Genomic DNA, 27,297 nt, shown 5'->3' with positions numbered 1-27,297 from the left:
TACCATCGTAAAACGGGCAAATAATAATATTTAACTCCTCTGAATAATAAACCCGTCCTTATCCGAGCATTTCAATCACAACTGCGAGAAATGATAATATTCGTAGTAAATAATTTGTGTATCAAACGCGGGACGCGAAGCGGGGCAGGGGAGACGCTAGTACACGAGGCGACGCGCTCGGAGAGAGACGCCATTACCCAAGCCACCAGGGTAGACGCCACCAAGAGCTCCAGATGAAAGTCGCCACTGTGAGGTGTGAAGAACCTTTGCAGACAATAACTTAGCTGGTGTCAGTGTCATTTTACACAACGTGTTGAATTGTCAAGAGATTTAATTTGACATTCAGCCAGGAACCTGTTAAATTTGGTTCCGTGTAGCCCAACGTGACCGGCCAGTGAAGCGCGTCAACATCTAGGCTAGGCTAGACACCACGTGTTCGTTACAACGACGCCTGAACCTAGGACGCGAACTTCGGCAAGCCTTAACTTACACAGTGCCCTATTTGCTAAGTACCTTTATTCCCATTTGATGCATCATCTAGGAGGGGGTTATAGCTGGGTAGCTTGCCGTTATGCAGAGCGACTATAAAAAACCACAGGTTATTATTTACCTTCATTATTTAATTTAATTTTCTTGAACATAGATGTCTAGCAGCTTTATCTGTTGCTACTGAATATAATTTGATTTACAGCGTGTGTGAAGAATTCTCCGAGCTGTCATTTCCCGTGTTAATCATCTCCCAGTGTTCCATGATGAGTCCAGGAGATTCCGAGGATGAGTCGTAACCGACTTCTTGGAAATCGTCTTCAAGCTAAGACCCTTTCCGTATTCCTTAAATTCCATTGTCTGTAGTATTATTCATGCAGAGCATTGTTTTCTTTGGATTGACATGTGTTTATTATAATTATTAATTTCTCATGTTATAATCTATGTTCTTATTGGTGACAAACATAATGATTCTATAATTGGTCATAGGATTAGATTATTGCATAATGAACTGGTGCACGAACCACACTAGTTCCTGGACATATATGAAGTTCCAGTAATAACCCCCCAATGTAGGTGTTTGAGGCTTTGATTCAGTTAATTATACAGCCCATTAATTATATAAGTGATCATATTCTCTAGTGTTTTATCCATAGTCACTGGTTCATCTAGGAATTTTCTAATGATCATATTTTCTTAGTTTCCCTCTTTACTATAAAAGCGGGTGGTCCTTCGTAATAGAATTTCATTGCATTAATATTTAAATAAATAGAGTCAAGCCCCAAATGTCCCACACCCATTGGCTGGGGGTTGGGTCCCCATTGGCTGGGCTGCTGCACGGTGGCTCCTCCCGTAAACACCGGAAAAATGGCGGTTTGAACGTCGAAGGTTGATGGTGCATGGCGAGTTGTGAAGGCTTGTCTGGCGTCGATTATCGTCAGAATTTCATCCTGACGTTTGGGACATAGATGTGACATAGCCATATGGTCACCGCCGCACACAACACATCATTGAAATCAGGCGGTACACTGGTAATAATTGTGCACAGACACTGCACTTATAATCAATTACTCTGCAGGCACTTTCTGGTCTAATGAGAGTACTCGTAGCACTTGAAACGCTGACTTTCCTCGTAACAGCGTTCCTTATGCACACAAGCAAGTGGTATGGTGAGGCCAAAACACTGAAATCCATTGGTGGGGGCAAGGTCCACTTCAGCAGCAGTGGTGAGTCACTTTTAAGGTGGAGTGCAAGTCGTTGTCGCTAGATGGCTGAACCAGCCATCATTGTAGAGTTTTCCGAGGTGATGCTGGCCAGAATTTTTTCCACCTCGTGATCGGTGATCCACAAGCTGACTCTCCTGGCGAAGCTGGTCTTTGCAGCCTGATAGCGACGTGGCTGGGTGAGGAGTATGTCCGCGTCGTAAAGTGCGGACATGTTGATAGGTAAGACCAGTCGTTCCAGGTCGTCGTCAGGTAGAATAGTAGAGGACAACACCTTCAGCGTCCTTTTGGATGTCGTTATGTGTGGTGTTGGTTGTGATGTTAAATACCTGGAACAGTTTGCTCCAAGTGAACGAGTGGTTCCTCTGGAACCGAGCCTTCACCCTGTATACCATAGTACCGAGTGGCTAGTACCAATGAGAAGGGCTAAGCCGAGGCGATACAGCTGACCCTCCCTCAACAGGGTGTGGCCGACGAAAGTACGTTCCCTCACTATCTGGTTGGCTTAGGAGCTCTCTGAGGTGAGGAGCAACCAGAGACGTGTTTGGCTGTAACGGCTCCTGGCTGCAAACCCGTGACCGTAATGATCGTTTTTCCACCCTTTTCTTTCTTGTCTAATTTCTCTCACCTAGTCATGGAATTCTATTAAATCTGTTAGGCACATTTTGCCAACCCTGAACCCATGCTGGTGATATGTTATAAAGTTCCTTCTCTCAAGATGTCCTACTATGGTTTTCTTCCAATCTTCTCCAAAACCTTTCATGGTATGCAAGTTAAAGGTTGGCCTGTAGTTTAGTACATTCCGCATGTCTCCCTTCTTGCATATAAAGACTACAATAATTGTCTTCCAACTTTTCGGTATGTTCTGTTCTCAATGACCTGTTAAACACCATTTAAAGTGAAAAGCACTTTCTTCAGCTCCCTCTTTCAGAATCCACGGTGAACCTCGGGGTCTACAGCTTTTGTCACATACTGTTCAATCAAATGCTTCCTTATCTCACCACTGGTATTCTCAATTTTCCTCAGTGGTGCCTGGTTTGATGCCCCCTTTCTAAGTTTAGAAACTTCTTCTTTCTTTATTGTGTTGACCTTCTGGAATCATTTGTAGCGGTCCTTGCAAACCTCCTTGCAATTCCCAGTGAACCTGTTCATCCCTAATCTCAGTTGTTATTGTCTGTTACTTCACTGATGTTTTCCTCCTGATGTATCTGTAAAACTGTTTGGATTAGCTTTGCTTTATTAGCTATGTATATATGTATATAGGGATGTATGGGTGTATGGAGAGAGGGGCGCAAATAGGGTGGGGGTATATGTAGGGAATATTGAATGGAGGGAGGTGTGTATAGAGGGAGAGGTGGGTGGTGTATTGGTGGGTGAAATGAGGCAAGAGTATATGGAGGGAGGGATGTATAGATAGAAGGGTGTGTGTGTTAGGAGAGGTGGGCGTAATGAGGAAGGGGTGGCCGCGGTACCTTGCCAGCAAAGTAGTACCATCTGAGCTGGAGATTGTTTAGAAATAATGTATATTGGAATAACAAATCTAAGTGAAGGAAAAATGGACCGAATCAAAAAAGCCTGCATGAGGAATATGGTAAATGAGGTCAATAAAGGGTTTGATTAGAAATGTTAAAGAATTGAGTAATGATGAGATGACGCAACAGGGACGGACGCCATCTTGACCTGATGCGAGGAGGAACGGTGACGACTGGTCCTTACTTTCTTGAGGGATTTCTTCAGCAGTATCATGAGCCAAGTCACTTGATTGTATTAACAGGGTTGCAAGAATGGGATAGAGTACACAGACAGTCTACTGAACAGTTTATGAGAGAGAGTCCAGGTTTCCTAGTGAATATGTGTGACATCGGCTGACGGGCGGTGGCTGTGTTCACGGTTCCAGTTTTGGACTAAGCGCCATAGGGAGACCAGAGCCGGTTTGGGTGATTATTATTTAATGTTGTTACCTTCGGATTGACCTTGAGTTGTAAGGAGGAGATTTGTGCCATGTAATATATCGTGTGTCTTATTAATATAAATCTTTGTCATATGTGTACTCTGTTGTTTTCCATACTCCGTGAATTCCATTTGGCTCAAGAAAGAGCCTTAAGCCCCTAGACAGTAAATTATACAGCCCACACCAACATGAAAGCTAGCTGCAAGTGTCTTGCCTTCAACTTGGACAGACAAAATGGCAGATATCTTCCTTTTATAGTTATAGATGCGTTAGGGAATCTTGGCCATTGTTATTTTTATACATAAATGTTCATTAAATAATTCTAAAAGTTTAACAGTTTTTAATAGATGATTTAAACTCACAAAGACTGATATGCTTTCTGTTATTTCCTTTAATTATCATACATTTTCTTACACTTTATTTCTTATTATTCCAATGTCTTCTTATATTGCTTCGATTATTGATTAAGGTATAAATACATTTCGTTATTTATTCAATTTTAATTGCTTAACAATTTATGAGTATATCTGACAACATAACCTACATAATAACCAACATATTGAAAAGTTTGGTTAATATTTGTCAAATTTTTATTCATTGAAGACATTTCCCAGAAATAATTTATCCCAGAAAATAAAACTGAAAACTAATGAACTGATTTAAATCTCTGACTTATTCTCTGACTTATAAATTTCAGGTTGCAAATGATTGTTCTTTTATGATCAAATTTCCAGGCAAGAGGTCTTGCCCGGATGGTGTTGAAGCGCATTACGCCCCGCCCACCGTTTGTGGGCATCGTACGCATTTTCCCCGTCACCAGCCCTGAAGTGGACTTGACGTTCACCGGGATAGCAGCATATATATCGATCTTCGAATCTTACTAGTAAGGTGTAATAGTTTTTTTCTTAATAAAATTGTATTATTTTGTTCCAAAAATAATCATATCTGATATTTTGTTATTGCTTGTAAATGTACATCTGTGGTTAACTAGTATTTGTGTGCAGAAGTATCTATGTTGATTTATTACTTGGTTTAATTAAATATATATATATATATATATATATATATATATATATATATATATATATATATATATATATATATATATATATATATATATGACTGAAAAAGTAAGATTAATAATTCTAACACGAATTTTCTCAATCTTTCGTACATTTCTTTTCACTGTTGGAGGTAAATCAAAAATCAATTCTCCAAAATTCATTTTTATTTCTAGTCTGACGCGACACGAGCGCGTTTCGTAAAACTTATTACATTTTCAAAGACTTTAGGGGTGTTCAAAGATTTTCAAAGACTTTAATTTTTTTAGTTTTTTTAGTTAATTTTACTTTAATGCCACCTCACCCCATCCACAAAGGTGGATGGGGTGAGGTGGCATTAATAGGGTATTAATTTCATCATTTCATTTCATGTTGATGAAATTAATACCCTATTAATGCCACCTCACCCCATCCACCTCACTCAAATGTAGATATAAACGAAATCGGAGATGCGTAAGTTCTATTCAGTTGTGTATTTGTAAACTAAAGTCTTTGAAAATGTAAACCTCCGCCCTTTTCCATGACTGTTACATCTAGAAAGGGCAGCTTCCCATCCTTTTCCATCTCGTAAGTGAAACGCAGCACGGAACTCTGCTCAAATGCCTCCTTCAGCTCCTGCAGATGTCTGACATCAGGTACCTGTGTAAAAATGTCGTCAACATACCTGCAGTATATGGCCGGTTTCAAGTTCATGTCGACTAAGACTTTTTGCTCGATGGTACCCATATAGAAGTTTGCAAACAGGACACCTAGGGGAGAACCCATGGCGACCCCATCTACTTGCTTATACATGTGCCCATTCGGGCTCAAGAAGGGTGCCTCTTTAGTACAAGCTTGGAGTAGTTTCCTCAGAATATTTTCTGGTATGTCAAGAACATACCAGACATACAAGAACATATCTTGATATACCAGAAAATATTCTGAGGAAACTACTCCAAGCTTGTACTAAAGAGGCACCCTTCTTGAGCCCGAATGGGCACATGTATAAGCAAGTAGATGGGGTCGCCATGGGTTCTCCCCTAGGTGTCCTGTTTGCAAACTTCTATATGGGTACCATCGAGCAAAAAGTCTTAGTCGACATGAACTTGAAACCGGCCATATACTGCAGGTATGTTGACGACATTTTTACACAGGTACCTGATGTCAGACATCTGCAGGAGCTGAAGGAGGCATTTGAGCAGAGTTCCGTGCTGCGTTTCACTTACGAGATGGAAAAGGATGGGAAGCTGCCCTTTCTAGATGTAACAGTCATGGAAAAGGGCGGAGGTTTCCACACTGCAGTCTACACTAAGGAAACAAACATAGGAATGTGCCTAAATGCCAACAGCGACTGCCCTGACAGGTACAAGAGGAGTGTTGTTAACGCATATGTCGACCGTGCACTCAGCCACAGCTCAGAATGGAAGCAAGTCGACGAAGAACTCTGTAGGGTAAGGCAGGTCCTAGTCAATAACGGCTTCTCCAATGGTTTCGTCGAAGACATCATAAGAAGGAAAGTGAAAAGCCATGCAACCTCTGAAGAGACAACTAACACAACACCTATACCCCCTATTAGACTATTTTACAGGAACTTCTTTTCCACAGCTCATAAAACGGAGGAAAGGGTCCTGAAAGATATTGTTAATAGAAACGTTATCCCTACAGACAAAAATCAGAGGATACAACTGACGATTTACTATAAAACCAGAAAAACGGCCAGCCTACTCATGAGAAACTCTCCAGACACAAAACAGACCGCTTTAAAAGAGACTAACGTTGTCTATGCCTTCAAATGCCCACTTGGGGACTGTAAGCTCCAAAAAACCCAGTATATAGGCAAGACAACAACATCTCTTTCTAGGCGTTTAACGATGCATAAGCAACAGGGCTCCATTAAGGAACATATAATCTCTTCCCACAACCAAACCATCGCCAGAGAAATCCTAGTAAACAACACAGAAATCATCGATAGATACAGCGATAGCAGGCGGCTTGACGTTTGCGAGGCACTACACATCAAGAAGTCAACACCAGCAATCAACAGCCAATTATTGCACAACTATATTCTACCCACCTCAAGACTCCGCTCCAATATAGAAGCATCAAGAAATATGGACCAATAGGCTTTCTACAAACACTTCTATTCAATACCCATTGTTTGTGTTCTGTCTTGTGTTGATACTTTTAATACCCTATTAATATCCCCTCTTGTTCTGTCTTGTGTTAATGCCACATCACCCCTCCCACCTCACTCAAATGTAGATATAAAATCGGAGATACGTAAGTTCTATTCAGTTGTGTATTTGTGAACTAAAGTCTTTGAAAATGTAATAAGTTTCACGAAACGCGCCCGTGTCGCGTCAGACTAGAAATAAAAATGAATTTTGGAGAATTAATTTTTGATTTACCTCCAACAGTGAAGCGTAATGTACGAAAGATTGAGAAAATTCGTGTTAGAATTATTAATCTTACTTTTTCGGTCATATTTAATAATATATGTCTACAGGAAAGACTGCTACCAAAATATACTAATATATATAAATATATATATATATATATATATATATATATATATATATATATATATATATATATATATATATATATATATATATATATATATATATATCTTAATTTTAATATGAATAGGTAAACCATAGATAAACTGAACATCTTTTTTCGGATTCTTTACTTAAAAATGCATAACGTTTCGAATACTTCTTTCTCGTATTCATCATCAGATCTAAAAGAAAAAACAGAAATCACAATCAAATAACTAGTAAACAAAGAACTCATACTGAATATAATTCCCAATCAAAAAAAGAAGAAAGGAAAAGATTAAAAAACAAAGCACTTAAACTTACTTAAAGTGATCAATACAAGTAAATCTTATTAACTATCACATAGATAAAAGTTAAATCAAAAATTACAAGAGGAATTTTATAACTACTAACACGAACTGTACTATTAAACTTACACAAAGTGCAGGCGATGAGTCACAATAACGTGGCTAAAGTAAGTTGACCAGACCACACACTAGAAGTGTGGGGCCATTCTCAAGTCGATATATATATCAACTTGAGAATGGTCCAGGACGGAGCGAAACATCGTCGACCATTCATCTTCTAGTGTGTGGTCTGGTCAACTTACACAAAATGATGAACTGGAGAGAAACTTGATAGTTAACATATGGATGCTAAACGCTATTACAAATATTAATATAATGACTTTACATCTACAAAAAAATTATATAAAATGCAAGCTAAATAGGCGACAATTATAAAATTCTAACCAAATCTTATTAAAATTCAAATATCAAACAAAACTAGATACTAAAAAATATATTATATATCCTAAATAAAAAGATTATAATAATGTACAATGTCAAAACTTGAAATAAGTAAGAAAGGGCAAAGACATGGTAAACTAAATTATAATAAAATTAAAATGCCAGTATAAACTATAAATGAAATTACAGGGCCTACTGTGTACTATACAGTGTACAATTTGACAGCCGAAGGGTTGCTATTTAACAGAGATCGCAGCTCCCTCATATATAAGGATTCCATTACTCTTAAATCTGACTGGCCATTCATACAAGTGTCCAGAATTTTAAAATCATATTCTAGCAGATAATGATTAAACTCATATCAATGGTTTCTAATCTACGAAAATGCTGGTTTAGATAATGGTAATCCAGTCCTAATAGATACTCCCCAGTGCTCAATTATCCTAATCTTAAAGTTCCGAATGGAACTTCCGATGTATCGAGCATTACAGCTGGAACAATTATACATATATACGACACTAGAGTACAGGGTGGTAGGCACTTTATCTTTAAATTTAAAATAAGTGTCTATGGTATTTGTGTTGACAAAAATAAATCTAAAGTCTACTTGAGGATAACAGTGCTGTAAAAGTTTCCTCAATCGACTCCTTACAGAAAAACTAATAGTGCCATAAAATGGTAATTTAATATATTTAATATCCCTTTCTACTGTAGTAATCCTACAGGAAGGGTGAAACTTCTTATTTAAAAAATTTCATATAAAGGGATAAACCATATGCAAAGGATAACCATTATTTGAAAAAAAATCAAAAGAAAATTAATTTCTTGATCAAAGTTATTCCAATTTGAACATTAAACGAAGACCCTATTCAGTAGAGTATTAATTGCATTTTTCTTAAAAATATCAGGAACAAAAGAATTAAAATTTAAACCTAAACCAGTAAAAGTTGATTTTCTAAAAACATTAGTGTTGAACCCATTAAGGTTATTCACTTTGACATCAAGAAACGACAATGAATTATTCTCTTCACACTCTGCAGTAAAACGTGTATGTTGTGCATTATGATACTCTCTAAATTTCTCAATGTGACATTGGTCCTTAAATAACAAAAATGTGTCATCTATATATATCCTGTACAAGACTGGTTTAAAGTCCATAGGACATTTATCAAGTAAATTTTTCTCATGAAAACTCAAAAAAGCATTAGCAAGTGCAGGACCTGAGGGAGAACCAATTGCTACTCCATCAATTTGTTTATAATATTTATTATTAAACATAAAGACAGAGTCTTTAACCGCTAATTCTAACAACCGTCTGAATATTTTACTACAAAATCCAGACACTAAATTAGTGTCAGCAAATAACTGATTTATACAAATATCAATGGTTTCCAAGAAAGGAATATTAGTAAAGCACAGTAAAGGGGGATTCAACATCGAAACTGGCCATTATAGTTGGGAACTCAAAATTTAAAGAGGAAAGTTCCTTTACAAAATCCTGAGAATTTCTCACAGTAAATTCATTATGCGTTAATGGTTCTAATAGTGGAACCAGAAACTTTGCCAGTTTTTAATTAAAAGTACCAATCGCAATCCTTATATATAGGGGAGCTGCGGCCTCTGTTAATAACCTTTCGGCTGTTCAGTTGTACAAAGTAGGCCCTGTAATTTCATTTATAGTTTATACTGGCATTTAAATTTTATTATAATTTAGTTTAGTTTACCATGTCTTTGCCCTTTCTTACTTATTTCAAGTTTTGACATTGTACATTATATTAATCTTTTTATTTAGGATATATAATACATTTTTTAATATTTAGTTTTGTTTGATATTTGAGTTTTATAAGAGTTTGGTTAATATTTTATTATTAATGTCGCCTATTTTGCTTGCATTTTATATACATTTTTGGTAGATGTGAAGTCGTTATATATTAATATTTGTAATAGCGTTTAGTATCCACGTGTTTCCTATCACGTTTCACTCCAGTTGATCACTTCGCGTAAGTTTAGTAGTATGGTTTGTTTTAGTAGTTATAAAATTGCTCTTGTAATTTTATTAATTTTTGATTTAGCTTTTATCTATGTGATAGTTAATAAGTTTTACTTGTATTGATCACTTTAAGTAAGCTTAAGTGCTTTGTTTTTTAATCTTTAACTTTCTTCTTTTTTGATAGGCAATTATATTCAGTATGAGTTCTTTGTTTACTAGTTATTTGATTGTGATTTCTTTTTTTTCTTTTAGATCTGATGATGAATACAAGAAGTATTCGAAACGTTATGCATTTTAAAGTAAAGAATCTGAAACAAGATGTTCAGTGTATCTATGGTTTTCTATTCATCTCTCTCTCTCTGCAGTTTATATATATATATATATATATATATATATATATATATATATATATATATATATATATATATATATATATATATATATATATATATATAATATATATATATATATATATATATATAATATATATATATATATATAATATATATATATATATATATATAATATATATATATATATATGTCGTACCTAATAGCCAGAACGCACTTCTCAGCCTACTATTCAAGGCCCGATTTGCCTAATAAGCCAAGTTTTCATGAATTAATGTTTTTTCGTCTACCTAACCTACCTAACCTAACCTAACCTAGCTTTTTTTGGCTACCTAACCTAACCTTACCTATAAATATAGGTTAGGTTAGGATAGGTAGGGTTGGTTAGGTTCGGTCATATATCTACGTTAATTTTAACTCCAATAAAAAAAAATTGACCTCATACATAGAGAAAAGGGTTGCTTTATCATTTCATAAGAAAAAAATTATAGTAAATATATTAATTCAGGAAAACTTGGCTTATTAGGCAAATCGGGCCTTGAATAGTAGGCTGAGAAGTGAGTTCTGGCTACTAGGTACGACATATATATATATATATATATATATATATATATATATATATATATATATATATATATATATATATATATATATATATATGTCGTACCTAGTAGCCAGAACGCACTTCTCAGCCTACTATGCAAGGCCCAATTTGCCTAATAAGCCAAGTTTTCCTGAAGTAATATATTTTCTCTAATTTTTTTCTTATGAAATGATAAAGCTACCCATTTCCATATGTATGAGGTCAATTTTATTTTATTGGAGTTAAAATTAACGTAGATATATGACCAAACCTAACCAACCCTACCTAACCTAACCTAACCTATCTCTATAGGATAGGTTGGGTTAGGTAGCCGAAAAAGTTAGGTTAGGTTGGGTAGGTTAGGTAGTCGAAAAATAATTAATTCATGAAGACTTGTCTTATTAGGCAAATCGGGCCGTGCATAGTAGGCTGAGAATTGCGTTCTGGCTACTAGGTACGACATATATATATATATATATGTCGTACCTAATAGCCAGAACGCACTTCTCAGCCTACTATTCAAGGCCCAATTTGCCTAATAAGCCAAGTTTTCATGAATTAATGTTTTTTCGTCTACCTAACCTACCTAACCTAGCTTTTTTTGGCTACCTAACCTAACCTTACCTATAAATATAGGTTAGGTTAGGTTAGGTAGGGTTGGTTAGGTTCGGTCATATATCTACGTTAACTTTAACTCCAATAAAAAAAAATTGACCTCATACATAATGAAATGGGTTGCTTTATCATTTCATAAGAAAAAAATTATAGTAAATATATTAATTCAGGTAAACTTGGCTTATTAGGCAAATCGGACCTTGAATAGTAGGCTGAGAAGTGAGTTCTGGCTACTAGGTACGACATATATATATATATATATATATATATATATATATATATATATATATATATATATATATATATATATATATATATATATATATATATATATATATATATATGTGTGTGTGTGTGTGTAAATCACGAAAAATAAACACGTGATTAAAAATGTGACAGTGTCAGACCACGGAGGAAAATTGAAACAGGAATTTCCTTAAGTACTTACGTATATTAATACATCTTCAGAAGGAGTGGTTTTACAGGTCGAGTACTGGACATAAATAGGCAGGAGAGAATGGTGGAGTGAGGTGAGGTGCAATAAGTGGACACAAATATGAGCCGCACAAAAACTGCAGAGGGCCTATTGGCCCATCCGATGCAGCTCCCATACATAACCACACACAGGCCCACACAAAGATAAACATAGCATAAGATAGTAAATATTTACAATGAATTAGTGAGACAAATGTGTTCCAATGATCCTACTCAAATCGCCCTTTAATCGATCTATTAAAAATGGATCTAAGTTATATAAACCACTGTTAATGTTCAAATTACTTTCTTTTGTGATCTGTAGCAAAGCAGATTCAATTATGTTTCTGTTATAGGTGTTTGTACAATTCGTTATGGAAGAAGCCATCTCCCAAACAATTTGGTGAGCATCTTCTGAGAAATGAACGAACAAAGCATTAGACAATTGGCCTCGTCTTACAGAGTATTTATGTTGCGAAATTCTACATTTCAAATCTTTAGATGTTTGCCCAACATAGAACTTATTACAGTTTTTACAAGGTATTTTATAAATGACACAATTATCACTACGAGAGCTGTTCCTAACTAATAGCTTACCAACAGTATTTTCATAACTAAACAATACATGTATATCAAAAAGTTTCAAGGCCTTGCCAATATTCTCAAACCCAGAGAAATATGGTAAACATAACACATTCTTTGGGCGAATTTTTTCTCTGCATATATTATTATAATATGTACGACATGCTTTGCTACGGCAAACTTTCAAAAAATTCAGTGGGTAACAAAGCTGGAGACCAATCGAATCAATATTCTTAAACTCTTCATCTAAGAATTCTGGACTCACAACTCGAAGAGCTCTTAGATACATTGAAAAAAAAAATCACATTGTATCTATGCCCTGAAAAATAATGAACATAAGATAAATTATTCGTAGGTTTTCTGTAGACACTAAACTTTAGTGAAAAGTCTTGCCTATGAATAAGTATATCTAGGAATGGCAAACATTTATCAATTTCAGTCTCCATAGTTAGTTTTATAGAGGTGACTTGCTCAAGTCAAGTGCTTAGATGCTTAGATGCTTATAAAAATAAGTCATATAACAAATAATTTAAAGTTATAGTGCTATATATTTTTACTGTGTGGTTTACCATTCTAGCAACTAACTAAAATGGTAGTTACTGTGTGGGAATGTTTGTTACAGTGTTCAAATGTAATTATAGTTTGGGTATACGTGTCAGAGTGTGGGAATGTTTGTTATAGTATGGGAATGTTATTTACAATGTGGCTATGCCTGTTATATTGTGGAAATTCTTGTTAGTGTGGCAGTGGTAGTTACAGTGTGGGAATGTTTTTTTTATAGTGCAGGAAGGGTATGTACAGTGGGGGGGAAAGCTTGTTATATTGTGGGAATGTTTGTTATGGTGTGGAAATGCTTTTTTATAGTGTGGTAATGCTTGTTATAGTGCACGAATGTTTGTTATGGTATTTGGAATGTGTTTCATAGTGAGCGATTGTTGGGTAAAGTTTGCAAATGCTTCTTGAAGTGTGGGAATACTTGTTATAGTGTGGAATATTTGTTATAGTGTAGGAATGGTAGTTACAGTGTGAGAATGTTTGTTAAATTGTGGGAATGTTTGATATAGTGTAGGAATATTATTTTCAGTGGGTATGCCTGTTATATTGTCGAAATGCTTGTTGGAGTATGGGAATGGTAGTTACAGTGGGGGAAAGTTTGTTATAGTGTGGGATGGATACTTCCAGTTTGGGAAAGCTTGTTATAGTGTGCAAATGTTTGTTATCGTGTGGAAATTTTTGTTACAGTGTGGGAATTGTTGTTAGTGTGGGAATGCTTGCTATTGTGTTGGAATTGAAGTCATAGTGTGAGAATGTTTGTTATATAGTTGGAACGGTAATTACAGTGTTGGATTGCTTGATATTGTGTCGGAATACATACATATGGGAATGTATGTTATAGTGTTTGAATGCTTGTTATAGTGCAGCAGTGTTATTATAATGAGAAAATATTTATTATAAAGTGGGAATGCTTGTTATAGTGTAGGATTGCTCGATATAGAGGGAATGTTTGTTATAGTGTTGGTATGTTTGTTATATTGCTAGAAAGTTTGTAATATTGTGGGAATGCTTGTTGCAGTGAGGGAAAATTTGTTAAAGTGTCGGAATGTTTGTTACTGTGTGGAAATGCTTGTTACACTGTGAAGGGTGTTTGTTATAGTGGGAATAATTGTTATAGTTGGGGAATGCTTGTTTTTGTGTGGGAATTTTTGTTATAGTTTGGAAATGCTTGTAATAGGAGGGGAATGTATGTTATTGATTGGGAATGATGGTTACAGTGTGGGAATGCTTGTTATACTGTGGAAATGTTTGTTATTGTGTGGGAATGGTAACTATAGTGTAATAATGTCTGTTGTAGCGTGTTAATGTTTGTTATAGAGATTAATGTTTGTTATCATGTGATAAATGTTTGTTATAGTGTGTTGAATGTTTGTTATAGTGTGGGAATTGTGGGGAAATCTACTAGTGATTGATTTGATTTTTATTTCAAGAGTATTGTATAATTTATTGTCACCTGTAAACTTCCCTTCACACATTTAAGAGGGGGGGTTCATATTTTAATCTTACTGTAATTAAACTGTAGATATTATTGCTAAGGTGTTACAGATCACACAACTATATAAAGAACACTTAAAATGGCATCAGCTGGTTTGTAGTGTTGACTGGTCATCTAACACCAGATACGGTCCATCACATGTAGTCTGTCCTGGACCTGTATTAATGGCGGCTGTTGGTCCTTGCTATGTCCAGCTCAACTAAACTATCATGTGGTCACATTCACCTGGGGATACGATACACCGTAATATCTGATGACTACAAATAAGAACAGGTGTTACACATGAACCTAAATTGTTAAAATAATGAGGATTATCCTTGTTATCATGCTTTGTAATGATTAACCATAGACTCAATGAAATGTTTGGCCAATATAACCATGGCTGGTGCACGTAGCACGAGCTAACAGCCCTGCTGTTTAGCTTTTGATCACAGCATCGCCTAAAATTGTCAAAATATATATATATCTGTTATTTTCGGCGATGATAGTATTACAAAAGACCCCTGACTGATAAAAATGTCTAGAATTCTGAAACTAGCAAAATTGTGGTGATAATTAACGATGTGAGTAGTATGGTGGGAGATTCAATTTTGGTGAGGGAGGGAGGTAGTATTGTCTGGTGACTCGGCGATCTGTTATTGTCTTGACTCACCATACAAGCTTAGTCGTTCGTTATAGTAAACACAAATGTAGATACTTATATATAACGTGCCCATAAAGTGTAATATCAGTTAAAGGAGTATGTTGGGAGGAACCATTTTGGTGAAGGGAGGTGGCATCGTCTTCTAGCTGTTGTCCCTTGTCATGCAGTTTTTGTGGCCTCTATGTTGTATGGCCACCATACCAGTTTAGTTATAGAGTTATGGTGAACAAAACATACAGATACATACATATAATGTGGGTCTATAGTGTAATAACAGTACAAACACTATGGTGGTAAGAGGAATGATGGTGTGGGAGAGAGGGAACGTCACCTAACTGTGTGGCGACCTCTGTTATTGCCCGATCTCACCATACCAACCTATTGGTTCGTTATGATGAACACATATGTATACAGTTATATACTACTTGTGTATATAGTGAATAACAGCAAAACCAAAGCTTTACTGATCGTAAAATATAATATACATGTGAAATATATGAGCCTCATAATTTTGAGGCTAGTGAGGTTCCACACACATTGAACAATGTAAATTCCACAAATTCCACACTTTTGAATAATATTACAGTCAAAAAAAACTGAGAAGAAACGAATGAGGAACATCACGAGCATTGTAAAAATCTATATTCGCAGCAACTGCCGCCCCACAGGGTGACGGGGGTCGAGTGATCCCGAGTGCTCTATCGCTCAGCGCCAATAATTTGCTCAACTTCTCAGCTCCATCACGGCTAAAGTATGTCACATACAACATATTTTTTTAGTTTCCGGTGTTCAGAGACTGCAACTTAACAATATTTGAGGAGAAAATAATTTTTGGCAAAAAATTAATTTTCGACGCACCATGGGTGTGTCATATGATAAGGCCGCTTAGGATGATGGTTAAGTTGTGTAGAGTTAGCAGCAAATATCAACTAATTTGAATTGCACTGCATTCATTGAGTAAATTTCTGTGGTCACTGTGGGAGGCCCTTTTGTGAACTCTAAGTTCATCACAACGAAACTTAAGGCTGCCTCTGTATAAATTGCCTGCCTTCTTTCTCCTCATTGCTCTCCCGAGTTTGCTTACATTCGAGATTCGGGAGGAAGAATGGTTTCGAGGTCAAATCTAACTATTTACTATATATTGAATTTAGTAGATTCATTTTATTGTGTAACCAGCCCTAGGACAGGTGTATTTTTTATTAAATTTATCAGCAACAAGTCGAGAACGATGGTACCTGACTTTGGGTACGTAACCCCGTTTTGTGTAACTTTACTATGACTAAGGTAAATTTACTACATCTTATTGGCAGTTACATTCGAGTTTATATATTTGATGTGGAAATTTTCCACAAGAATGCTTGTTATAGTGCGGAAATGTTTGTAATAGTGTGGAAAGGCTTGTTGCAGTGTGGGAATGTTTGTTATAGTGTGGAAAGGCTTGTTGCAGTGTGGGAATGTTTGTTATAGTGTGGAAAGGCTTGTTGCAGTGTAGGAATGTTTGTTATAGTGTGGAAAGGCTTGTTGCAGTGTGGGAATGTTTGTTATAGTGTGGAAAGGCTTGTTGCAGTGTGGGAATGTTTGTTATAGTGTGGAAAGGCTTGTTGCAGTGTAGGAATGTTTGTTATAGTGTGGAAAGGCTTGTTGCAGTGTGGGAATGTTTGTTATAGTGTGGAAAGGCTTGTTGCAGTGTGGGAATGTTTGTTATAGTGTGGAAAGGCTTGTTGCAGTGTGGGAATGTTTGTTATAGTGTGGAAAGGCTTGTTGCAGTGTAGGAATGTTTGTTATAGTGTGGAAAGGCTTGTTGCAGTGTGGGAATGTTTGTTATAGTGTGGAAAGGCTTGTTGCAGTGTGGGAATGTTTGTTATAGTGTGGAAAGGCTTGTTGCAGTGTGGGAATGTTTGTTATAGTGTGGAAAGGCTTGTTGCAGTGTGGGAATGTTTGTTATAGTGTGGAAAGGCTTGTTGCAGTGTGGGAATGTTTGTTATAGTGTGGAAAGGCTTGTTGCAGTGTGGGAATGTTTGTTATAGTGTGGAAAGGCTTGTTGCAGTGTGGGAATGTTTGTTATAGTGTGGAAATGCTTGTTATAGTGTGGAAATGGTAGTTACATTGTGAGAATGCTGTTATAGTTTAGAAATGTTTGTTATATTGCGGGAATGTATGTTATAGTGTGGGAATGTTTATTATAGTGTGGCAATGTTGTTATAGTGAGGAATATTTGTTATAGTTTGGGAATGCTGTTATAGTGTACGAATGTTTGTTATAGTCTAGGCATGGTTGTTATATTGGAAATGCTTGTTATATTGATGTAAAATTTGAAATAGTGTGGTAATGCTGGTTATAGTGTGGGAAATATAGTTACAGTGTAGGAATGCTTGCTATAGTGTAGGGAAGTTTGTTATAGAGTAGGAATATTATTTGTACTTTGGGTATGTTCGTTATAGTGTAAAAATGATAGTTATAGTGCGAACATGCTTGTTAAAGTGTAAGGGGGGTTCCTTGTTATAACATGGGTTGCTTGATATAGTGTGGGAATGGTACTTATAGCGTGGGAATTATTGTTATAGTTTGCTTATGTTTGTTATAGTGCGGTAATATTGTTATAGTGAGGGACTGTTTGTTATAGTGTAAGAATGCTTGTTATAGTGTAGGAATGCTTGGTATATTGTGGCAATGTTCAGAATAGTGTTGGAATGCTTGTTGCAGTGTGGGAATGATTGTTATAGTGTGGGAATGATAGTTACAGTGTGGGAATGACTGTTATAGTATCGGAATATAGCATGGGAATGATTGTTATAGTGCGGGAAATCTTTTTACAGTATGGGAATGTTTGGTCCAGTGTTGGATAGCGTTGTACAGTGAGGGGACCCATAGTTTAGTGTAGAATGCTTAGCACTGTGGGAATGCTAAGTACAGGGATTATTTCAGTGTGTTAATCCTTAGTACAGTGTAAGAATGGTCGTTACAGTGGAGATGCTTGGTACAATGTGGGAATGTTTAATACAGTGGGGGATGCTTATTGCAGTGTGGAAATGGTTAATACAGCTTGAAAATGCTTAGTTCAATGTAGGAAGGCTTTGTAACATGTGAGAATGCTTAGTTCAGTGTGGAGATGCTTAGTACAGAGTAGGAATGCATAGTACAGTGTGGGAATGTTTATTATAGTGTAGAGATGCTTAGTACAGTGTGAGAATACTTATTACAGTGTGGGAGTGTAAGTACTGTGTGGGAATTTATAGCAAAGTGTGGCGATGCTTTATATAGTGTAAGAATGCTGGTTAGAGTGTGGGAATGCTTATTGCAGTGTGTGAATATTTAGTACAGTGTGTGAAAACTTAGTATAGTGTGGGGAAAGCTTAGTACAGTGTGGGAATACTTTATTACAGTGTGAAAATGATTAGTACAATGTGGAAATGTTTATTACAATGTGTGAGGATGCTTATTGCAGTGTGGAAATGCTTAATACAGTTTGAAAATGCTTAGTACAGTGAAGGAAGGCTTTGTTCCGTATAGGTATGCTTAGTACAGTGTCGTCACTCTTAGTACAGTGCGAAAGCGGTTATTAGTGTTGGCATTATTAGTACAGTGTGTGGGAAAGCTTATTACAGTTTGGAAATGCTTATTACACTGACGGAATGCTAAGTAAAGTGTGGGAATGCTTAGTACAGTGTTGGAATGTTTAGTACATTGTGGGAATATTTAGTACAGTGGGAATGCTTTCTACAGTGTAGGGATGCATAGTACAATCTGGGAATGCTTAGTACACAGTGGGAATGGTTAGTACAGAGTGGAAATGCTTACTACAGTATGAAAATGCTTAATTGAGTTTGGAAATGCTCGTTAAAGTGATGGAATGTTTATTACCGGGTTTGAATGCCCAATACGGTGTGGGAATGTTTATTAGTCTGTGGGTATGCTTAGTAAAGTATGGGAATGCTTAATGCAGTGTTGGAACGCTTATTATTGTGTGGGAATGCCGATTACAGTGAGGGAACGGTCGTTACAGTGAGGGAACGGTCGTTACAGTGTGGGTATGTTTGTTTCAGTGTGGGAATCCTCAGTACAGTATTGGAATGTTTAAAACAGTGTGGGAATGCTTAGTACAGTGAGGAAATGATTTGTACAGTGTAGGAATGCTTCGTACAGTGTGAGAATGCTTAGTGCAGTATGAACAAGTTTAATACAATGTGGGCATGCTTACTACAGTGTAGGAATTGCATATTTTATTATGGGGAATACTTATTACAATGTAGTGAATAGTCATTACAGGGGGAATACTTATTACAATGTGGGATGCTTAAAACAGTGTGAGGATGCTTAATGCAGTGTGGGAATCCTTAGTACAGTGTGGAAATGCTTAGTACAGTGTGAGAATGATTTGTACACTTTGGAAATGCTTAGTACAGTGTGAGAATGCTTTATACAGTGTGGGAATGCTTTGTGCAGCGCGGGAATTCACAGTACTGTGCTTGTTACGATGCAAAAACCTTATTACAATGTAGGAACGCTCAACAGCATTGGAATGCTTGCTACCATGTAGGAACGTTTGATAAGAATGAAAATTCTTTGTGCAGTGTAGGAAGTCTTATAATATGTGAACTTTTCTATCAGAGTGGGAACACTTGTTACCACCTGAGAACGCTTCGTATAAAGTGATAATACTTATTACATCCTGAGAATGCTTCTTATTTATTTTTATTTATTTATTTATTTATTTGTATATATACAAGAAGATACATTGGGATTGTGAGGATACATAGCATAGTAATAACATTCTTGTAAAGCCACTAGTACGCGCAGCGTTTCAGGCAGGTCCTTAATCTAAGAAACTTATAAGTAGGCAAATACTTGCAAAATTTATAAAAATGATAACAGTTACATAGCATAAAAAAAATAAAAGATGAGAAAAAAATTATAGGTATATTAAAGGACATAGGTAACTCAGAGTGATTGCAATGACAGCTTGAATGGTAGTTTAACAAAACTTAGCAGGCACAATACAGTATATGGCTAGCACATAAAATAAGACAGCAATGAACACAATGATAAAGTTGTTTGGATTAAGTACATTAAGATTGGGAGATTGGGTAACACTAGGTACAGAGCAAATTTAAAGCTCAGTGTAGGAAACTAAGAAGATGAAATTAGGTACTTTTTGGTTTTGCTTTTAAATAAGGCAAAAGTTTTACAGTTTTTCAATTCACTAGGGAGTGAGTTCCATAGACTAGGTTCCTTAATTTGCATAGAGTGTTTACACAGATTAAGTTTGACCCTGGGGATATCAAAGAGATATTTATTTCTGGTGTGGTGATAATGGGTCCTATTACATCTGTCCAGGGAGAGTTTCAGAGCAGGGTTTGCATTTAAGAACAGGGTTTTGTAAATGTAGTTGACACAAGAAAATGTGTGGATGGAGTTAATATTTAGCAAGTTAAGGGATTTAAACAACGGAGCTGAGTGTTGTCTGAAAGCAGAGTTTGTTATTATTCTGATAGCTGATTTTTGCTGGGTGATGATGGGCTTAAGATGGTTTGCAGTGGTAGACCCCCATGCACAGATACCATAATTAAGATAGGGAAAGATTAGTGCATAATATAGTGAGAGGAGAGCAGAGTTAGGAACATAATATCTTATTTTGGAGAGTATTCCAACCGTTTTAGAGACTTTCTTAGTTATATGTTGAATATGGGTGATGAAGTTGAGTCTCTTGTCTAGGAATAGGCCAAGAAACTTTCCATTATTTTTATTACTGATGTTAATGTTGTCTATCTGTAGCTGAATTGCATTCGATGATTTGCTTCCAAATAAGATGTAGTAAGTCTTTCCTATGTTTAGTGTTAGTTTGTTCGTTGACATCCACAAGTGGGCTTTTTTTAATTCATTATTCACTACATTATTTAGTGTATGTGGGTTGGGGTCTGAATAGATAAGGGTAGTATCGTCAGCAAACAATATAGGTTTAGGAATATTAGAGTCATTAGGCAGATCATTGATATATATAAGAAATAGAAAAGGTCCTAAGATGCTGCCCTATGGCACTCCAACGGTAATTGGTAGCCGTCCTGAAAACATTTTCGTGGGCAACCGTGTGAGCGCAGGAAACAATTTCTGGGGGAGTCCTTTTTACCAGTTAACAGTGATTGCTTGTAGTTGGTCGTGTGCCCAGCGGCCGTAGCAAGTGTTTATTGAGATGTTAGGCATGTTTTGATAAGCCAGAAAGCCTAAATAATAAAATTAAGATGAGGGAACCAGTTGAGGAAGGAGCAGCACATCCTATCCCGCTGAGCTCAGGGAGGCAACTGAGGGCCGGGCCGCCAGATGACTCGAGATTGAGGAGCCCCGCAGCCGGCAGGGCGGAGGATGGACAGGTCCAAATGTGGGGAAGTCACCTCACAGTATGTGGGAAGCAGGTAGATGTCGGGTGAAACATTTGTTGTGTGTGTAGTTCATTTCAGTTATATGTGTAGAGGAACATTTTTATTAGCGTATCAATGGGTTGCAGGTTTGTTTAAGGAAGGAGCTGATGGGAGTACTCTGAGGCCAGAGAAGAAGTTAATGAGTGGAACTTCAAGGCCGTACTCTGTGGAAGAGCAAGCCCCATAGTGAGGAACTGGACCTCAAACTGTGTAAAGAGGAGCAGTGATGTGAAGTTTCACATGCTTCTGTGGAATCAGTGGTGGAGTACCACCGGAGTCCAAGGGGAAACTTCATGGTACAGCAGCCTGGAAGAGCTGTAGAAGATCCTGGTAGATAAACCTGGAAGAACCTGATGATGTCAGGGTAGTGGACTCACAGGTGTGGGAAGGAAGTTCTTATTGTCTACTTGTAGGGAGTTGGTAGAGTGCTTGATTGTCATTAGCGTGCAAGACGCAGTGAAAGGTGGTTATCTTGAGATGATTTCGGGGCTTTAGTGTCCCCGTGGCCCGGTCCTCGACCAGGCCTCCACCCCCAGGAAGCAGCCCGTGACAGCTGACTAACACCCAGGTACCTATTTTGCTGCTAGGTAACAGGGGCATAGGGCGAAAGAAACTCTGCCCATTGTTTCCTGCCGGCGCCCGGGATTGAACCCGGGACCACAGGATCACAAGTCCAGCGTGCTGTCCGCTCGGCCGGACGGCTGAGGGAGTGGATGATGATGCCATATTCGTTGTACAAGGTTTAACCCCCTCGGTGAGGTTGGTAGCACAAGTGGCAAGCCAGGAGTTGGGCAACCACTTGGTATAAACAGCTGATGGAGTCCTGATGGTATTAGTTTGCAACCAGGTTATAATATCATAAGGTGTTGAAGTTTATTTTCTTATATATTGTATGTGAGTGCTTTATATATGTTCTGTTCTGTTATTAAATGTTTGTAATGAACAGGTGTTTGCCCTTGTCCTAGTGAGGCTTCCCAGGAAGCAGAAGAGAGAGAAAGCATCATAGCTGTGGATAGGGTGGTACAGAGTTATAATTCAAACGAATGGGGGATTAAGGAGGCCATACCATATAAGGAGAGAGTGGGTAGTCACAGCAGCTTGAGCTGGGTGTGTTCACGTGAAAAACCAGGCCAGTGTTGGAGCCGCACCCCCCTGAATGTGTGACGCTGAGCCCCTCTCCGAGAGTAGGAAGTGTACAGGGTGATCTCCTGATCTGAGTATAGGCACTCTACGGATATTGGGTTGGTTTGTCCATAAAGGATGGGCAACCGACAACGACAACATCGTAATAGCACCTGCTGAAAGCAAAATGCGGTGTGCCTTCTTCTATCAACCATGTGTAAGCTAGCTGGAATTCCATTCCTTTACACCGAGAACGCTTCTTATAGAATGACAATACTTATTACAACCCGAGAACACTTCTTATAGCATGGTAGTACCTAGTACAACCCGAGAACACTTCTTACAGCGTGGTAGTACCTGGTACAACCCGAGAACCCTTCTCATAGCGTGGTAACCCTCGTTACATCCAGTAAGGTTTCTTACAGCCTTATGAATGCACGTTCCAACATTGGGATAGCTTCCTAGAACGTGAGAAAGCTTGGTATAGTGTAGAAGAGCTTTTTAAATGAGAAAAGACTTCTTTCAGCAACTGAAGGCTTTTAACAGCATGGGAACATTTCTTGCAAACTGAAGAGAGCTTTCTACATAGTACGAACGCTTGTAAACTGCGCTTCACATTTCCCTGGAAATAAACATTCCATTCACCTTAACTGTATGGGTCTCGAACCCTGAACCCCATGCGTGTGAGGCCGTAGCTCTATCAACTCTACTGTGAGCAGTCTTAAAAGGAAAGTTTCCAGAAGCATCATCCTGCTGCCAAAATTCCAGTCTGGCAGCAGGATGCTGCTTCTGGAAACATTCATCTAAGATTGTTCATAGAAGAGTTGATAGAGCTACGGCCTCACAAGAGTGGGGTCCAGGGTTCGAGACCCATTCAGTCCAGGTGAATGGGCAGAACGCCTGTTATGTCATAATAACAGTATTGTAATGCTTGTAGCAACGTGGGAACGTTTGTTTCAACAGGAGAAGGGGCTGGTCGATGAATATGCTTATAAATTACTTGTTCAATATTATGAGTGTATTTTTGCTGGCTTAAAATTTTTTATCTACCTGTCTTTATTATGTGTCATATTTCGTTTCAGTTAAATGCTTCATTGATTAATTTGCTACATTTTCCCTTATTTTAACAGCAAGGATAAAGTTATTGAGGCAATACCGTGGCCTTTCGAGTTTCCGCTGGCAGAAGACGGTCTCAGCATGGAAGAGTTTAATGCGCCATCACTTCAAGTAAGTTGTTTTCTCTTCATAGAATAAACCATATTTTGAAAAAAAATATTTTCCAAGATGTTTGGCATTTAATAATGATTTGCAATTGTGAAAACAGTATTATGTTATTTTAAATTAACTGTTTTCCTTAAAACGTTTTATTCAAGTATTATTTACTTAGTGCCGTTAGTTATATTTATCGATATTTGGGGAATTGGCTCATATTCACCAAGGCTGAATGTCTTGTGAAGATAATAATCAAGGCTGAATGTCTTGTGAAGATGTTAATCAAGGCTGAATGTCTTCTGAAGATATTAATCAAGGCTGAATGTCTTGTGAAGATATTAATCAAGGCTGAATGTCTTGTGAAGATATTAAACAAGGCTGAATGTCTTGTGAAGATATTCGTCAAGGCTGAATGTCTTGTGAAGATATTAATCAAGGCTGAATGTCTTGTGAAGATATTAATCAAGGCTGAATGTCTTGTGAAGATGTTAATCAAGGCTGAATGTCTTGTGAAGATGTTAATCAAGGCTGAATGTCTTGTGAAGATATTCATCAAGGCTGAATGTCTTGTGAAGATATTAATCAAGGCTGAATGTCTAGTGAAGATATTCATCAAGGCTGAATGTCTTGTGAAGATATTCATCAAGGCTGAATGTCTTGTGAAGATATTAATCAAGGCTGAATGTCTTGTGAAGATGTTAATCAAGGCTGAATGTCTTGTGAAGATATTCATCAAGGCTGAATGTCTTGTGAAGATATTAATCAAGGCTGAATGTCTTGTGAAGATGTTAATCAAGGCTGAATGTCTTGTGAAGATATTAATCAAGGCTGAATGTCTAGTGAAGATATTAATCAAGGCTGAATGTCTAGTGAAGATATTCATCAAGGCTGAATGTCTAGTGAAGATATTCATCAAGGCTGAATGTCTTGTGAAGATACGAGAGAACGTTTCACTCCTCTAAAATATGAACTCTAACCAAACCAACAATTAATGCAGCAGCATATCACTATGCTCATTGATTCGTTGTTATATTATTGATAGTCACAGCAGTATTTTACTGTACTCTCGCTGATAACAGTTCAGGATTCAGAAGATGACACACTGGATAAATTGATCTGTGCATACGTTATAACTGGAAACACATAAAATTAATGTTCTATGTCAAAGAGCCACAGGTATCAGTGACCCATAGAACTTAACTAAGATACGCTTATCTGATTTTAGTATCAGAAGTAGGTGACCCCATTCGGCAAGTGTGAAAGTCGATTATTGCCCCATCAACGTGTCTAGAGTGCGGATTCTGTCAAACGGAGCACTTTCCTACTCCTCTAACACTCAACAATAGGGACACCTTGTCCGATGAATAAGACAGTACTAGGTGCAAGCTATTTTTAAGATAACCAAGCTGTGTCAAGCATATTCTTGATAAGAAACTGGAGAGGAGAATAACATAACTGATACTTCTCAACCATTCTGGAAGAGTGAGAGCAGTTACTTGTAGGATGGGAAACTGTGCTACCGGACGACTCTTCTGATTATTACATACTCTGTTATCTCTTTTGTAAAGTTAACTCAGGTCTAGTGCATTAATATTATAGTTCCGTTTGTGAATTTCAATTGGTAAATAAAAATAATATGAACACTGCATTAGTTTGACACAATTTTTAATAAACGATTTACAGGATAATAATTTAGCCTAATATTTTTCTGAACAGTCTTTACAGTCTTCTTTACAGTCTCCGTGGTGTAGTGGTAAGACGCTCGCCTGGCGTTCCGCAAACGCTTTGTCATGGGTTCGTATCCTGGCCGGGGAGGATTTACTGGGCGCAAATCCTTAACTGTAGCCTCTGTTTAACTCAACAGTAACGTGTGTACTTGGTTGTAACAACGATTCTTCGCGGCAGGGGATCGTATTCCAGGGACCTGCCCGAAACGCTACGTGTACTAGTGGCTGTACAAGAATGTAACAACTCTTGTATATATCTCAAAAAAATAACTTTTCTACAATTTACAATTTGAATCAATGAAATGTTTCCTTACCATACCACACATATACTTTCTAATTTCCATATACATCAGTTATCTCTTTCTACTAAGCACTATTATTTAGGTATTAATAAAATGAATAAAGAATTAATTAGGCTTATAGCAAATTATTTAAGAAAAGATAACTGATAACTGTTATCGTGAAGATGTCAACGTGAGTCAAGTGTCATAACATTTCGATATCTATAATACAATTCATTTTATGTGCATGATTGTTCCCAAGTCACTACGACCATGATAGGCCTTGTGATTTATAACTGTACATACAACAGTGAAAATTTTACACATATTCTGTGTCCACGAGGATAAGGCTTTGAACTCAATTATATGGAACCAAGACAGTTTGCGCGCATGTGTGTAATTTGTTATTATTTAACCTCAGACGTTGGCCACAAATTTACAATGCTAACCAGCACATATAAAATTTCTTATGTTCTTCATAAGAAGATGTTCAACAGCCTGGTTGATCAGACCAGCAACTGGAAGGCCTGGTTGGGGACCGGGCCGCGGTGACGGCAATCGTCATTGCAAGGTAACCTCCATGGACAGGGTTAGAGATTGGTTCTAACATATAGTTCAGTGATTTATTGAGCAATCAACCACAGAAGATGATAGTAGTGCTTTCGAAATGCTAATCGACCATACATTCATAAAACATCTATATAAATAAAAATGTAAATGTTTGTTTGCTCAAAATTACTAATCTCCAAATGTTCTTCACCGATTGGTTAGAACTGTTCACACAACGTTCCATTCGCATCCGAGCGGGTTTTTTATATACATACTATATAGATGTCACGTCTGTGATGAGAAAAAAAAATAATTTTTGAAAACTGTGTTTTTCGTGTGTTTTTCATGTGAGGGGAAATGTTCCAAACATTTTAACAGATTGCTTTGAAATTTTGACACAACGTTGCATTCAAATAGGCACGTGTTTTTATATACCTACTATATACATGCCTCACCCTGAGACAGAAAAAATGCTTATTCTTAAAAACAGCGCCATCTATTGCACGTAATAGGAACATACGCTATACTAAATATGTTACGATCCTATTTCAATGTTTCTGATTGCATTGATAAATTAAATTTTCATAGATTTCGATTTATTTTCGTTTTGATTTAATTATTTTCTGTGACATTGCGTTAGAATTGAGCTGTGTTGCTTACCATACTGTTCATTTCGTAAGTATAAATATAGATGCCACACTGGTGACAAATAAAAAC

General features: G+C 37.1%; 1 protein-coding gene across 2 annotated transcripts in view; it reads left to right on the top strand.

The window, feature by feature from the left end:
• LOC138366924 (extended synaptotagmin-3-like) overlaps nt 1-26,053 on the top strand; it is a 134,667-nt gene extending 108,614 nt beyond the window's left edge. The window contains exons 5-7 of one of the 2 annotated variants that reach the window (XM_069328200.1): nt 4,395-4,543; nt 23,942-24,038; nt 25,888-26,053. In XM_069328200.1, coding sequence (XP_069184301.1) covers nt 4,395-4,543; nt 23,942-24,038; nt 25,888-25,890 — 249 coding nt within the window. In that variant the 3' untranslated portion in view covers nt 25,891-26,053. Of the gene's footprint in view, nt 1-4,394; nt 4,544-23,941; nt 24,039-25,748 lie in introns of both variants that reach the window. The other variant, XM_069328191.1, reaches the window with a different exon arrangement.
• The last annotated feature ends 1,244 nt before the right edge of the window (nt 26,054-27,297 follow it).

The sequence above is a fragment of the Procambarus clarkii genome, chromosome 2 (genome assembly GCF_040958095.1).
Source record: "Procambarus clarkii isolate CNS0578487 chromosome 2, FALCON_Pclarkii_2.0, whole genome shotgun sequence".
NCBI lineage: Eukaryota > Metazoa > Arthropoda > Malacostraca > Decapoda > Cambaridae > Procambarus > Procambarus clarkii.
This window is presented reverse-complemented; position numbering and strand designations above follow the sequence as displayed.